The 15792-nt window shown below is 40.5% G+C and overlaps 1 protein-coding gene across 5 annotated transcripts; it reads right to left on the reverse strand.

Moving 5' to 3' along the window:
• On the reverse strand, positions 1-15529 carry IFNAR2 (interferon alpha and beta receptor subunit 2). 5 transcript variants are annotated; one of them, XM_075100710.1, is made up of 10 exons: positions 15408-15529; positions 14159-14391; positions 12204-12300; positions 8892-8933; positions 8452-8581; positions 7496-7659; positions 4559-4731; positions 2912-3074; positions 2353-2471; positions 1-1414 (listed from the first exon to the last, which is right to left on the reverse strand). In XM_075100710.1, exons 3-10 carry the CDS (start codon positions 12232-12234, stop codon positions 725-727), a joined length of 1512 nt encoding a protein of 503 aa, XP_074956811.1. In that variant the 5' UTR covers positions 12235-12300; positions 14159-14391; positions 15408-15529; the 3' UTR covers positions 1-724. The 5 variants fall into 5 exon arrangements, with proteins under 5 accessions (XP_074956811.1, XP_074956828.1, XP_074956802.1 ...); XM_075100727.1 differs by lacking the exon at positions 14159-14391 and adding an exon at positions 13959-14112 and having other exon boundaries at positions 15408-15526; XM_075100701.1 differs by having other exon boundaries at positions 14159-14396; positions 15408-15524.
• Between the last annotated feature and the right edge of the window lie 263 nt (positions 15530-15792).

Genomic DNA, 15792 nt, shown 5'->3' on the forward strand with positions numbered 1-15792 from the left:
TATGAAAAATTTTCCTTTTTATGAAGAACGTTAAATTGTACACTGCAGTAACTTTTAGATGTCATAAAAAGACTTTTTAAAAAGCGTAGTATTCAATAATTGCACAAAATTATATTAAAAATACAAAAAGGTGCATTTAATGACTTGATTGGCTGTAAAGAGAACTCTTTTGCAAGCAGAGCATTCTTTATCTCTGCCCCTTTACTTGAACAGCTTTCTCTGCAGAAACGTAGAAGTTAGTTCACTGACTTGAATACAGCAATCCAACCAGCAAAACGGGTTCCAGAGTAATCCATCAGCAGAGCTAAAGAATAATAGCAGAGTCCTTTTAAATTCAAAAAGTCGTCTGGTTGAGAGACTAGCCACTCACAGCTCACAGTACTACAAACTAACTTCTCACTTGAGTTATAGAAAAGATTTACTCTGAAACAGCTAAAAGGTGTAGTTCACTGTCAAACTGCAAAATGAAATAACTACTCTTTCTGCTGCATCTGAACAGTCATTTTTGTTTCTCTGTGGATAACCCAACCTGAACAACCTGGAGCAACCTGGAGAGATGACAGAAATATTTGTAAAAATGAGAGTTGCATGTTTTCAGTGTTCCAAGGCATATACTCACAGAATGCTAAAAAAATAAAAAGACAAGATCTGTAATGCTGAGTCCAGAAATAAAGTTGGCCAATATAAATTCCTATGTTACAAAATAATAGTGGTTCTCATTTATTCATCTTCTTATGTATTCAGTTTTTTGGTCCACATCTGAATCTGATGAGTCACTTTCTGCAGATGAAAGAGAGGAATTTTCCCATTCATGAGAGCCATTACGACAGTGTGGCTTCTGCACACTTTCTGTGTCACCCAGGAGTTTTGATTCAAAAGCACGAGTACATTGCCACTCAACTGCATCTTCCTGGGAAGAAAGAAGAGCTGCAGAACTATCCATGTTCTCCTCAGTGGCTCCCAACAGCACAGTTTTTAAGTTAATGGTAAAGCAAACACTGTTCCTTTGCCTAGCAGAATAGCTACAATTTACCTCAGACAAAGGATTAAGTAACTCGCTACTTGCGTCTTTGTCATCTTTAATGCCCACCTCCTGCTCTTCAAAATCTTCTGGGTTAGTGTCTGGATTTTCACTTGCCTGGCTGCTGCTATCGTCACATGTACTATTTGTAGAGTACTGCACGAATACATCTGGAGTGCCAGAGGACTGTGGTGCTCTACTTATCATATCACGCCTTGTATAGTCATGATTACTTATGGCATCACTGTCACTGTCATCGCTGTCATCTTCATCACTGACACCACCACTGGATTCATTTGCCTTTTTTTTAACCTCTTTGTAAACGATCTCTACAGGGGCTGTTTCTTCAGGTGCCAATGTCCATTGTGAATAGGCTAGTGTCCTGATAAATACCTAAAGTTGCAAAGTGGGAAAAAAAAAAAAAATCAGCCAAATTTGCACACATGCAGAGAAAACATATGAAAAAAATACCCCCTATCATGATGTTGTCAAACAAATGGTTCCTTCTGTGCCACATTTTTGGCTTTTTCTGCAGATTTGAGGGCATCTGGGATTGTTCCCTCTTCTCCACTCCTGTAAATATGACAGCCTTGACTACAAATCAACACACACAGCATTGCACAGCCTCAGAGAAATTACACTAGTGCCAAGCAGTGTCAGGTATGAAGTGTTTTAATTCTAATTTTTGATATGTCTTTCTAAGACTAAATGCCCATTTTAGAAATACATCTTGAAGCGAGTCTTGCAACTGACCAATTTTAATGTCCTTTAGAAACGTACCATTTGAAGCAATTCACTATGTAACATCCTAAGCCCTGTTTTCTGTTTTACTCTGTACTTCTGAGGATTACTGAATAGTCAAAGCATTAGGAGGAAAATGTTGACAATAGAAATAATTAACCTTAGACACCACTTGGCAAAGTCACGTCCAGCAATCTTAGGGATATGAAAGTAATGCCATAGCAAAGGACAGAAACATGAGGAAAAAAGTCTTAGAAAAAGGTGATACCAATCTGCTCTGGATACATTTGTAGAAAAATGGACACAGTACTCCAGGTGCAGCCTGACAAGCGCTGAGTAGGGTGGGATGATCACATCTCTATCTCTGTTAGTAACTTGCCACAGAAGTAGCAAGAAATGGTTTTGAAATAGCCTGAATATTTGTTCCACAGAACAGACAAGATTTAGTGGCTACCTTTTACATAAGTAAACTGCAAATGAAAACATTATATGTACTTAAATAACTTGCACCTAATGCACAGGATTAGAAATTTCAGGTGGTAAACTTCCTCCTCCCAACCAAGAAGGTTAAATATGAGAATTATACATACCAACATATGTGGAAGTGATTTATTTTGAAGAATATAACCTCCTGTATGCATACACTTCACAGCACCAGCTAATATTAGTGAAAAACATATAGCACCTGCGATTGCAACTATATGATAATCTGCAAATGAAATACAAACAGACATACATGAATGAAGATTCCAATGACCACGTTTCATACTTCACATTCAGAACAGCTATTTAGAATCACAGAATAATTTTGGTTAGAAGGGACCTCTGGAGGTCATCTGGTCCAAAGTCAAAACAAGACCAAATCTCAAATTAGATTCAGGAATTAGGAAAGAAATTACACCATCTTTGATAACTATTTATGCAGTTAGTAGAGATTTGTATGGCACACAGGATTAACAACAGATTTGTTGCCCCAAAGTGGATGGGTTTTTATATTTCACTTATAAATCCCCACAATGTTTATAACTTTGAAGATACTTTATCTCTTATTATTTTTGGGATTAATTGACTTGTAAATCTTCCTACGTAAAAAGGAAACACTTGCACACAATTAAGTCAGACAATCCGTTCCTGCACCGCAGCGGTTACCTTGTTGAGCTACAGAGTCTGCAGTTACACATTTCCAGGCTGATGGGATGGAATGTTTGCTTTGACGTGCAGTGACCGTAACAGACACACAGTAATTTCTATTTGGATACAATTCTTCAATGACAGTATTAAAAATTTCTTCAGTGATTCTTTCACTTGGCCGCTGCCACGAAAGACAATGCTTTAAAGTTAGCTGTTTACCTAAAAAGAGATCCCTAGCCACTGACAAAATAGCATGGCTATTTCAGAGAAATGCAGTAGCATGTGAAAATGCAAAAACTGAGTAACTCAGTGGTTTACCTAGACAACTGCTTCATCTCTAGCTCTAGCTGATGTCAAGATGCCTACCTTGGGCCTGTTTGTGAAATATCGTATTGTCAAAGATAAACTGCCTTCTGTCTCCAACTGTTGGTCGTTAGACGTCCCCTTGAAGTAGCCTTACATAGATTCTACAGATTTGAAACTGCAAGCGATATTCTGATTCAGCAATCAGAGGAAGAACATCCATGGCAGGCAAGTTGTGGTCCTTCTTCTGTGACTTGTGGCAGAATGTATTAGATTAAATTCTCAACAAATACCTCTCTGTCCTGCTGTTCAAAACTTCCAGTATAGGCAGTCATCCATGCTCTAGTTAGGCAACTTATTCTAGTGCTTTGCCAGCCCAGGTATTAATGTCTCTCTTGATGTTTAACCTAAAGTCTGCACAACTGCTCATTTCACTTCACTGTTCTTGGTCACAGTCACAGTGTGGTTTATTTCTTCCTTTTCTGTAGTAAATGTTTACATACCCAGAGACTCCGGCCTCTAACTGTGCTTTGCTTGTTTACACTAAGCAGTCCCTTATTATTCCATCATTTCCTCACAGGTCACCTGTCAGGGTCCCACACAGTCCCCACTGTTCCTTTTTGGATCCTGCTCAACTGGTCTGTGCCTTTTCTGAACCCCAGACTGGTATGGGGTAGGTAGGCTTTACAAGCACTGAGTACATAAAAATGTATTTTTTTTAATCTCTCAGCAACACGTGAGTCGTGTCTAGCTTGTAATATTATAGAATGCTTTCATCTCTTCTGGCAAAACTGCTGCCTCTACTTACTACAGAGACGATTATTCTTAAGTGTTATGCCTTGCCCTTGTCCTTATTGAATTATCTCCTATTATTTTAAGATTATTTCTCCATTTTGTGAGGATCATTTTAAGTTGCAAGCATGCCTACCTACCTCTCTATTTCAGCACACACACAAAAAAAACACCAGACCCAGAACAGGTTGTTTCAGAAACTAACCAGATACATTTTTCCAGTTTGACAGAAAACGAAACTGTTTTCTGAACATAGTTTCCTATCAGGCGTGTATACATGTGCTAGCAGTTTCTGCTGAACTGTCTTTCCTTTGTCTTCCCAGAGAATAATCACTTAAGCCAGTGCCCTATGCTTTATTTCAAGTAAGGATACAAGACAACTAGCATTCCTCTTCTAGGCCTGCCTCTCTGCAGTAAAAGGAAGCTAAGATCACATTGGCCATCCTCTTTGTTTTCTTCTAAGTAGCTTTTATTCACACATTTGCTTCTGTGAATCTGCTAACCATCAGAGCCATTTTATGCTTTCTGTATTTCTCCCCTAAAGCACAAATAAAACAACAAGTTCTTTACCTTATGCTCTCCATCAAGTGTTTTCAGTGTTATACCATAATCAAGCTCTTGATATATATCAAGTAAAGATAGTAACTTTTCATTGTTTCTGACGTGAGAGGTTGGCAGCTTTATGGTGACATTTATGCAGTTTACACAGGAACTGACATTCACTTCTGGTGGTCCCAAGGATGCTATTGAAAGAAAGAAAGAAAGAGAAAAAAATGATGGAAAAAATATACACTATGCATTCAGTACCAGTTCTATTTCGGTGATGGATATATAGCTGACTAATCAAATTCCAGAGTATGTCACTGTTGTAAATCCACAAGGCTTTGCAACATTTAAGTTCCACAGTCAAACAATCTTTTCCCACATGACTAGATTTTAAAAACAGAAAGCACTGGAGGGGCAGTAAGAAGAAGAAAGGTGGCAGAGGTTTTGCTTCAGATCCACAGAGATGTGAGCTTTTTATCTACATGAGAGGAAAGCTGAGGTTGATGTGTAGGAAAAGCTGATTACTTTCTTGCTCATCATCATCTTCTAGTCACTCCCTGGAAGGAATCTTTGTAGAAATTCAGCAGTGTGTAGACCTGCACACATTCATACTGGTTGCAAGGAAGGCTATATGTCTAAACTTGACAGCTGAGCTCCAAAGACTAAAAACTCTACTGACAATGGGACAGAGGACCTAGCGAAACAGTTACACCTCTGTGAGACTTCCACTGAGTTCAAGGTAATCTCTCAAGTTCAGGTCCTCAGAACATGTATGTGCTTGAAGAGCCATGCACACCAATTGTCTCATCTCTCCAAAACTACACATCCATCAAGATCAGAGGAACTTCTGTAGTGAATCAAGTCTAAAATCTTCTTTTCTCCAGCACAGGAAAGAAGTAGGAATGTTGGAAAACGGTGTGAGGACAAACTATCTCCATAATCCCCCCCTTCTGCGTAGTGCATTGTGGAGGAAAAGCACACAAAAATTAAAAGTTTGCATTTCACTTTTGTTTTTTTCCAGAAACATGGACATTTTGTTCAAGGTGGAGACTGGTTTGTCAACTTCTGCAAAATTGAAAAAAAAAAAACAATATACCTTTGCTAAGTACTTCTGTTCCTGAAATAGGGTTGAAGGCAAAAAAAAAAGTTTAATACTTAGAACAAATGTGCACTTTCATCTACCCTCAAACAGGAAAGCATGTCCTAGTCAAATGGTTGCACACTTAAAACAAAAGATTAGAAAGGAGTAAGTTACAAATAAACATTGGCTTAAATCTGGTTACAGCCAAACGTGGTTATTCTCCTGGCTCTTTGTTATGAAGCTTTTCTGCCTTTGCTCAATCTGTCTGTCACATGCGTGAGATTCCACCATAGGTATTAGAAGGTAGATATCAACTACACCCAGTAAGGAAATATCTCAGAATATTGATTCTTTCCTATTTAGGCACTGTAAACCAAAAAAGGACTACAGGGTTCATCTAAGTCCTGTGCCCTGGAAAACATGACTTAACTGCTTCTGGGTTGAACTAGAGTACTAGCACACTGCTTTTAACTGCTTAAGCAAGTCCAGCGGAGAGCGACCAAGATGATCAGTGGGCTGGAGCATCTCTGTTATGAGGAAAGGCTGAGAGACTTGGGTTCGTTCAGCCTGGAGAAGAGAAGACTGAGGGGGGATTTCATCAATACCTATAAATACCTAAAGGGTGGGTGTCAGGACAATGGGACTAGGCTCTTTTCAATAGTGCCCAATGACAGGCCAAGGAGCAATGGGCACAAGTTCCACCTCAATATGAGGAAAAAAACTTCTTTCCTGTGAGGGTGGCAGGTCTTCTTCCCTGGAGACATTAAAAACTCGCCTGGATGCGTTCCTGTGCCCCCTGCTCTTGGCATCCCTGCTCAAGCAGGGCGGTTGGACAAGATGATCTCCAGAGGTCCTTTCCAACCCCTACCATTCTGCAATTCTCTGTGAAAGCATCCAATTTCAATTTACAAGTTGCCAGTGATGGCCAGTCAGTCAGAGCACCTGACCGTTCCAGTGGTCAATTCAAAATATGCCTCTTGTTCCTAGATAAAAGTTATCTAGCTTCAGCTTCCAGTCAGGGCATGCTGTTATGCTTTGTTTACAAGACTGAAGAAGCATGACATCATACTAACTAGTGGTCAATGCACCTTCTGATCCTTCTCTTTATTAAACTAACTGCTGAAAGACTGAAGGCCTCCACCTCAGAGGGATGTTCTCAAATCCTTCAGCTATCCTTGTGGCTATTTCTCCCCACGCCCTCCACTTTTTCATCATTTCTGAGCCTGTAAGTGGACACAGCAGCAGCTACCTCTGTGCTGAATTCAAAGATGACATGACCTGTTTCTCCTCCATAGTCCTCCAATTGTTCTTCAATCTCTGTCTCTGTTACTTCAAAACTGAATACTAAGCAAACTAAGGGCGAAGCCACATTAGCATGTCACAGGAGATAAACACCTTCTTTCACCAAGGAAAGGGAAAGAGCAGGTTGATGAACAAACAAGTAAATCTCTTCCCCTACACTTAGTGCAGACATGGTATTTCTTTAACTCTTATCATTGACTACTTGAAGACATAAAAACAATGTTTTTTTTTTTTAAGTTATGCATCTTATGCACTTAGAGATTTTTACTTTGTGCTTGTCAATGCTTGACACAATGCTATTTCCTCTATATTTATATATATTTTTTATTTCAAAATTAAAGCCATGTCCACTTATCAGAACTACTGTAGCCACTAACTTTAGAAAGCTGTCTGTATATTCTATGTCTTGTAACTAATATGTGATAGATTATATACAAATTCATATTCTCTTAGATAAAGGAATAAGCTACCAACCAAGTTAGTTTGGAGTGTCTTACTGTAAAGCTTGTAAAAATGATATTGCGCATCAGCTACGAATAAAAACTACTCAAATGAGCAAATGCAGGCAGAGAACTTACTGTCAGTGTATGGCTGAAAACGAAGTACAGAAGAATTGAATTCTTCAGTTCCTATGAGGCTCTGAACAAATACAGAATACTCGATTGACAAATCTTTAAAATCATCTGTCAGATTACAAGAAAGTTGTGTAATAGCTGAACATTGTTCAGCAGTCTTCCAGTTCCTGTAAATCAAAGCAAGTTAAAAAAAATCAAAATAATCTCTCTGAATTCTCTGATACATGAAAGCACTGGGTGGGGGGAGGAAGAGAAAAGCATTTCTGAGTGGCAAAACAGACAAACAAGCCAGAGAACCCCAGCCTTAGTACTTTTGTAACCAGAGCAATGGAATTAACCAACCATGGATGTCGCTATACTCCTTGTACAGCCCTATCCAATGGGACATTAAGTCTGGAGACATGGAGTATACCAGTCAGTGTATTCTTTGATCTGTGTTTTAGTCTCTAGGTTATCATTAATGTGAACAGAAAAATAGACAATGTGCTTCTGTCAGAAGAGGATGACAAAATGTGGTTTTGTGTAGTGGTCTGAGAAAACTGGCCAGGACTGCCAAGATTAAAAGCCAAGTAGGTAAAAGGTAATTCTGGCAGGGGGAGATCGCGACCACCAACTCACAGACCACCTACCCAAAAGAGAACAATGGGAAAAGACAACTGAGTCTGCGCAATAATTTACACATGAAGTGAACAAGTTTGTGCCAATCACTAAAGAGAATAATATTGACTATGTATGGATAAAATGAATACATATATTTCTGGTCTATGTAAATCACATGTGAAAGGTGTGTAAGGTATGCATGTTAGGAGGAGCAATTCCCCGTGCATCTGGCACCATGAATAAAGAATGCCTGCCTTTTAACACTACATCAGTATTACGAGGCTTATTCCCGATTTCGGTAACAGTTTGAGTCAATAAACATTAAAAGTAAAATCTGTGTCTTATAAAATAAGACTTGCCTGCGGTCAGTGTATAGCACACGATAGTATGTTGGCCCAGTTGGATCACTTTTTGCCTGCCAGGACAAAATGTGCTGAAAATTGTGAGATTTCATTTGTAGGTTGTGAGCTGGCCCTCCCAGAAACCTTTCTAGAAAGGGGAAAAAAAAAAAAAAACCAAAAACAACCCACCAACATGAATAACAAACAAATGTGAGATTGCAACAATTCTAATCAATAAACCCAATTACAGCAGCCCAATATTTGCCAGAAATAAAGCAACCATATAACAGAATTCAGCACAATAAAAACAACAATGCAAAGGACTGTCCTCCTGTATTATATTTCTGTTAAGTTCTTTCTTCAAAAAACACGAAGTTTTAAAATTATGCTTGGTGACAACATGCAAGTTTTTTTACCTGTGTTAGGAAAAGCATTTGAAAGACAATAAACACTCTTACCAGGCAAGCTGCAAGAAGCTGTAGACAGAATGCTGATGTACACTGGAAAACGAAACGATGTATTAATGCATTTGTATGACTACAATATCTGATTATTAGCTTACTATTGGCGATATTAATTTTCAACAATTAAAGGCAATACTCAGTATTCCCTCAGTGGAACCGTTTCTTTCCCATCATCTTCCTACTACTTCTCTCTACCCCTCCTTCCTTCCCCAGAGTATGGGATGTCCCCTTCCAACCTCTGTTGTTAATTTGAGGCTCCTAGGAGCTAGTTCTTTGATAACTGCACTGTAGTTCAGGCTTATGCTGATCCCTGCCAGATAAGGTTCAAGACTCAGTGTAAATATATGTACTTGAGATGTTCTTATCAAATATTGTCGTAAAGGATTCTGACTACATTTCAGGTAGCTCTCTCTGTTAAACACCATTTTAAGTCACAACAAGAATCTTAAAACTGATCTGGGAAAAAATACTATTACAGCTTGAAAAGCATTATTGAATCATCTTCACAGATGTCCTTCTTTGCTAAATGTGGGGAGTCCTCGAGGCTGTACAACAACTTCAGTACATTACTCACTGTCTTCACTCAGCTAACTCCTATAACTGCCTATTTCAGGCTCTATTTTGTAACACACGCTATTTTGTGTCCTGCTTCTGTAACATTTCCCTGCGGGTGGTTAACTCTACAGCATTCTATCCTCTGCCTGCAAAAGAAAAAAAAAAAAAGAAACAAACCATCAACAGATGCTGCAACGCTTCCCCTGTCAGAGGGAACGTTGAAGGCCACGTTCAGCCTTTTAGTCAGGCCTACTGTGCGAGTAATCTTGCAAACCCAGCCTTCTTGCACATCCTGACATTCCAGAGGTCCCCACATCTTCTTGTATAGCCTCCATAAGAGACTGTTCATCCAGATTCATATTGTATCCAGAATTCTTTTCCTTGACCAACCCAGTCTTGCATCATTCATATCTTTTCAGCACAGTGTTTCAAGACACTCTTGAAATTATTCTTCTGACCCTTCCAATTTTTTTCTCAAGATCCTTCAGCTCCCTTCTGCTTTCTAAGTGCAAATAATATAAACTTCCTCTCCTCATTTTAAAAGCATTTGGTGGCCTATCCTCCTGCTGATGACACGCTGACTCCCATGCTCAGTTGGCCAAAGTGGTTATTAGTTTAAGTTCAAACATGCATGCTTTTTCTCATGCCTTAGACAAACTCCATTGAAATAATTTGCAAATTCACTTATTTTCTCTAAAACTGTTCTCCATGAACTCTCTTTTGTCTTGACACCTAAACCCTCTACCCAAAAATATTACAATACCCAAAACACCGCTGGCCCGCTACCTCTGTTAACTGTGCTGATGAATACTGCCTTAACATGTTCCTTTATTTTCCTCATCTCTCTTTGAATGGTAACTTCTGCAGCATGAGGAATGTCTTTGACTTTATATGTGCACAGCAACTAACATAGCAGCACTCCCGTCCACCACTGAGGTTCTCAGGTGCTACACTATGACAAATAATGTAACAGAACTACTTGGCGGGTCAACAAGATGTGCCACAGTAAGAATGACCGTGGAAAGAGAAAAGAAATCTGGGATATACCTCACAAAAAATTAAAACCATCTTTACGGAGATGTATAAATAATGCATAGGACAGAACTATCACAGAATGCTTGAGGCTGGAAGGGACTTCCAGAGGTCACCTGGTCCAACCCCCAGCTATGTGAAACATGGTACCAGAGTACATATTCCTGGCAAAGTAGCGAGGATTCAGAACAGTAGCAGCTCAGTGGGAACTATCCTGTCCCAGACATGCTGGGAGAATTTCCTAAAGGATTAATCCAATTATGATCCTTGTCTACTTTTGAAGAGAGTACTGGAAAAGGAAGGGAAAAATCTCCTACTCAGTTGAAGAGATACATGCACAGAATCTTTATGGCTGCAGAGAAGTGCCTTAAAAATTGCCCTTTTATTAGCAGTGGGCACACAGAGAAGCACACAAATACACTTGGGCATCTAAATTTGTTGAAATCATTTGGGATGGATATTTAGCCAAGTATTTTTTACAAATATGGCTCTTTGGACATCTGTCTCATAAATATTGAGCTATGCTCCCAGCATCCCTTCTGAAATTAGACACAAAGAGGTTAAGCAACTCACTCGAGTTGCACATGCAGCAAATTTGTATTACCACAAAACAGAAAACTCCTCTCTCAAGCTACATTTTGCCATCCAAACCACAGACATCCTCTCTCTTATATGCCTTCCTTTTCTACTTGTTCTTCTACATTATTAGTAAATAATTAACTTCCCCTTAGAGAAGAGAAACTAAATGTAGAACAACTCATTTCTTGCCATAGAGTAACAAATCACCTATCTGGAAAAAACATCCAGTGGGTATGAATAACAACAATACTTTAACAGTTCTTATTCTTTACCTGAACACAACCTGAGATTTGTAACTACTTGTGGCAGTTTTCCAACAGGCACACCCCCTTTAGCACAATAAGGCTAGTCCCATTATAGAAATGTAGTGCCAGTGCACAGATCCTAGTAATGATACACTTCCTTGGAGCAAGCCCTTCGGATTAAGAGATGCAAACAGTCTTTTGCCATTCTCTTGTATGCCAGCCACTTCACATGTGTCAGCTGTCTTGCTGATATATTTCCTGTTGACATAACTATTTTTCTATTCTGTCCATATTTGTGACGTTTAAATGCCTCCCCTCTCTCAAAATCGAATTCCATTCATCTAGAGTTCAAACAGCCTCAGAACTTTGTTTCAACAAACATGTTTAGCAAATATAGTTGGAGAATTGCAAAATTTTGTAGGTTACATTCTTACATAAGAGACACAGACAAGAGAAAAAAATCTTACACCAAATAACTGGGAAAATTAAGACCACAGAAATAAAGATGTCTGTAAACTGAACAGGGAACCTTCTTTATCATGTTATCCTTTTTACAGCATTAAATGATCCTATCAAAACAGCTTCTCACTACAACTACAGCTCAGCCAAACTATGTTTATTGTGCCCATCAATCCAGAAACTAAGGAGTCCTTAAAAAAATTAGAATAAGAAATGAAAAGTGACACATCCAACTAAGAGTTTGCTGGACATTTGGAGAGGCAGAATGCAGTATGCTGTTTCAAAACATTTCTTTCTTTTGGGAAGATTCTGTGAATTATTCTGGGGAGAGCTCTATAATAAGATGATGGTATCTTACTTCAGTAACTCAGGAGGACTGTTAGTGAAAAATTAGCAGTACTACTCCTCTTACAATATAAAGGTACAGGCAGCTTACCAAGTTTATAAAAATGCATTGGTCCATCCATCAGTGTCTCCACAATGATTAAGAAATATAACCTACTGATCGTAAAATAAACATTTTGCTTCTGTACCTGCAAATACATTAAAAACAATCACATTCAGCAAATCATCTCAGTAAATTGCCTGCAAGTAAAACAAAATCTATGGACAAAGTTATTTTAACCTCTTCAATGTTTGGGGGGAGGCAGTGGTACAGAAACAGTTATTGCTGGGAGGGGGGGTGGGGCAAGGATCCTCAGATTAGACAGGCAATTTCATGACAACAGCACTTTCCTTTTTTCACATGGGAAGTGCTCTTACCATTTCGAATAAGTACAGCATTGTTTTGATTATTTGTATTGATTTTGCATGAAGGTAGCCACTCACTCCAACTTATTAAATGCAATGAAAAAAAAACATTGCTTGGAAATCATCGCTATTGTAAAAAATGTTTCCAGAATGATGGTAGACCAAGAAGAAAGTTAGGAAAAAAACCCCAATTATATAATTATTAGTTATAAGGAAGTTATTAAGTTTGTGACAGTTTTTTAATACATGATTTATTAAAATATTCCCTCTCCTTGATGTTATTTTACTCTATTTATTATCCTCATAACATCAATATTCGCAGGATCAGGTTTTGAATTAAGGTAAAGTACTAAGGCCAACCGTGAATCTATAGACAGCTGGGCAAGGGCATAATTATTTCCAAAGAATCTTCTCTTCAGGTTTAATACAAATAAATTGTTTTTAAATTTAAAATTATTTTTAAATACAACTTAAATTATGTTCTCTGCAAAACAAACAGCTTAAAATTTAAAATCATGACGTAGCATACTAGGGTCAAACTTAACACAGTACGTTAAAATCTGATGAACTAAAAAAACCCTCGTCTGAGATGTCAATCTTCTGCTCTGAGTTTTAGTGTGGCTATAGGAAGTCACCGGATAAACGCTGAGAATCTCCATCTGTACAACTGATATTCATAATTCCACAGACAAGAAGAATATTCTTTTCATCTCAGTTTGGTCATTTTATTAATTCATCCAAGCATGAGGAATATTTAGGAGATACAAAATACCAGTCTTCCTCTTTTCAATCAAAATTAAAAATGATGGATGATAAGATTTAGTAGTTAAAAAGATCTTTACATTTATCACTGATATCAGCAAACCTGAAAGCGATTAAGTCACACATATCTATCAAGTAATTTAGTTTTGCCACTAGTGAATGTGACAAGATAAAATAATTTGACTTTCTTGTGCAGATCAAGCTTACAGATTACACAAGTAGAAAAAAAGAAATCTTTGCACTTCAACAAGGTTACCAGCTTTGTTCAAAAGTCACACAGAAACCTAATGCCAAACCACGTTCCCTTCACAGTAAATTTAAAGAACAGTTACACCTGCAGGACCTAATTTTTCAGGCTGCTCAAAATTTTCTCTTAAGGGGACAACATTACAGATCCTGAATTTACTTAGCAAAATATTTTCTTTAGGTCTTAATCATTGCAATTAATTACAAGACATGTTCAAAGCACTCCATATGTAGTATTATGCAATAGATGTATTTGTGTGCCTTTGATCCTTGCTGTACATGCTGTCACGAATAACAACTTTCTCACTCTTGGAATCTGAAGTGATTCGTGAACGGCTCTGTATGCTGAACACCACATGTATTCACACGATGCACATTCAAAGCCAAGTTATGGGTTTAGCACCTTAGAATAGGTAAGAAAAATGTGACAAACCAGGTTTATCTCTGAGTTTGCACAGTTATCTAATTCTGGATGTCTTCTGCAGATCAATGCCAGTGAAATTGCAGGGGAAATTCCGGAGGAAAACCATTTCTGTCAGAACTCTGTTTAGCTTTTGTTACTCTTCCTCTCAGAGGTGCAGCAATTCCTGGAGAGAAGCCAAGGAAATACTAGTGAGCCCAGCCCCAACTCACCTCAGCCTGGGCTCACAGTAACTCCGCTGGGAGCTGCCTGAAGTCTGCAGGGCTTTCAAAACTCTGCTTTGCACTTCCACATCACCTTCAGCGGCAGCTCATTTTTAACTGGAGTTCGGGCTGGGTTATTTTCATTTTGCTTCCAATCAGAAGAAAAATCAGGCTTTGAAGTTTTGAAAGTCACTAGCTTGTATTTCAGAAAAGCTCCATATCAGCAGAGCAGAAAACACACCCTATTCTTTGAAACAAGCAGATGGTATATTTATAGAAATCTACTTATCAAAATATCGAGAGAGAGAGAGAGAGAAACACCACAAGAGATGTTTTAGGCAGAGAAGTCAGCAGAGGAATGTTCTAAACCCACCAAAAGGCAATTCAAGGTATGGATCAACTTCACTACTGAGACCACGTGAACCAGGGGATCGCTCTGTGAGTTGCAATGTTACGCCCACGCTCTAGTCCTGGCTTGGCTCGGGGACTTTGGGTAAATCGCTTCTAAGGATATCGAAGTCATTTAACCGTAATAACGCAAGCCCACCACGCAGAAGCCCACTTCCCACACCCTGCCAGCGGTGCTCCTGGTGAGCCGGACGTGACCCTGGAGGAACCAGAGTGGGACATGCAGCATTAAACTGTACCAAGAGACTCCTCGGCCGCCCTGTGATGCTCCAGCGCGGCGTGGGGACAACGGCACAGCACTTGCGACAACAAGCTCTGTCAGAGTCTACCGTTGTGTATTTTTCCTTACAATTTCATGGCCGTGAGCTACATGATTGATAACCTGCATCAAAACCGGCTACAACACACCCCTCAGACTATCGCTGGGGTCAGTTTCGCATTCGGCGACACCGCCAGAGAAACAACCCCAACCACCCGCTGGCTTTATGTGCGGTTCCGCTGGTATTACACCAAAACGCGCTGCGGGGACTGGGATTTCGGCCAACAGCGGCCTCCGCAAGGGGCAAAGCAGAAACCACAGACCCTTCCAGGAAAGCCCGGCCGCCGTTCCCAGCCCGGGAAGCCCGGCCCGGCGCCCACAGAGGCCTCCCCTCCCCGAGGGAGACGGGCAAGCCCACCGGGGCGGCGAGGGGCCGCCCCAGCCCTCGCTCCAGCTGCTGCAAAGGAATGGCTCTAACACCCTTACCACAGGCCCGCCGCACCCACCCTCGCCCCGCAGGCGGCGACCCACGAAGAGAAACTAGGGTCTTGGGGGGGGCGATACCACACGCCGCCGCCTTCCCAGCCGTACCTCGCAGCAGGCGGCATCCCTGCGGGCTAGGCTCCGCTCCGCGCCGGCTCCCCATGGCTTCCCTGTGAGGCCGAGGGAGAGTAAGACACGGCCTGCGCCTAACACGAAATGGCGGAGGCGGCGCTGCGGGACGCGGCTGGGCTGGGCCGGGCCGGGCCGGGCCCGCCCCGCCGCGCCGGCCGGCCCGCCCGAGGCGGCAGGGCGGTGCAGGGGGGCGGGCGGTGCCCCTCAGCCCCGCTGGGGCCCAGCGGTGGGGCGCCGCTTCAGCAGCAGCGGCGTCAGCACCTCGCCGCTGGCCGGCGGCTCCCCTGGCGAACGACAGTCTCCTTCCCCACGCTCGCGGAAAGCGGTTTTTTTTTGTTTTGTTTTGGATTTTTTTCGTTTT

The sequence above is a fragment of the Phalacrocorax aristotelis genome, chromosome 1, assembly GCF_949628215.1.
Source record: "Phalacrocorax aristotelis chromosome 1, bGulAri2.1, whole genome shotgun sequence".
Taxonomy (NCBI): domain Eukaryota; kingdom Metazoa; phylum Chordata; class Aves; order Suliformes; family Phalacrocoracidae; genus Phalacrocorax; species Phalacrocorax aristotelis.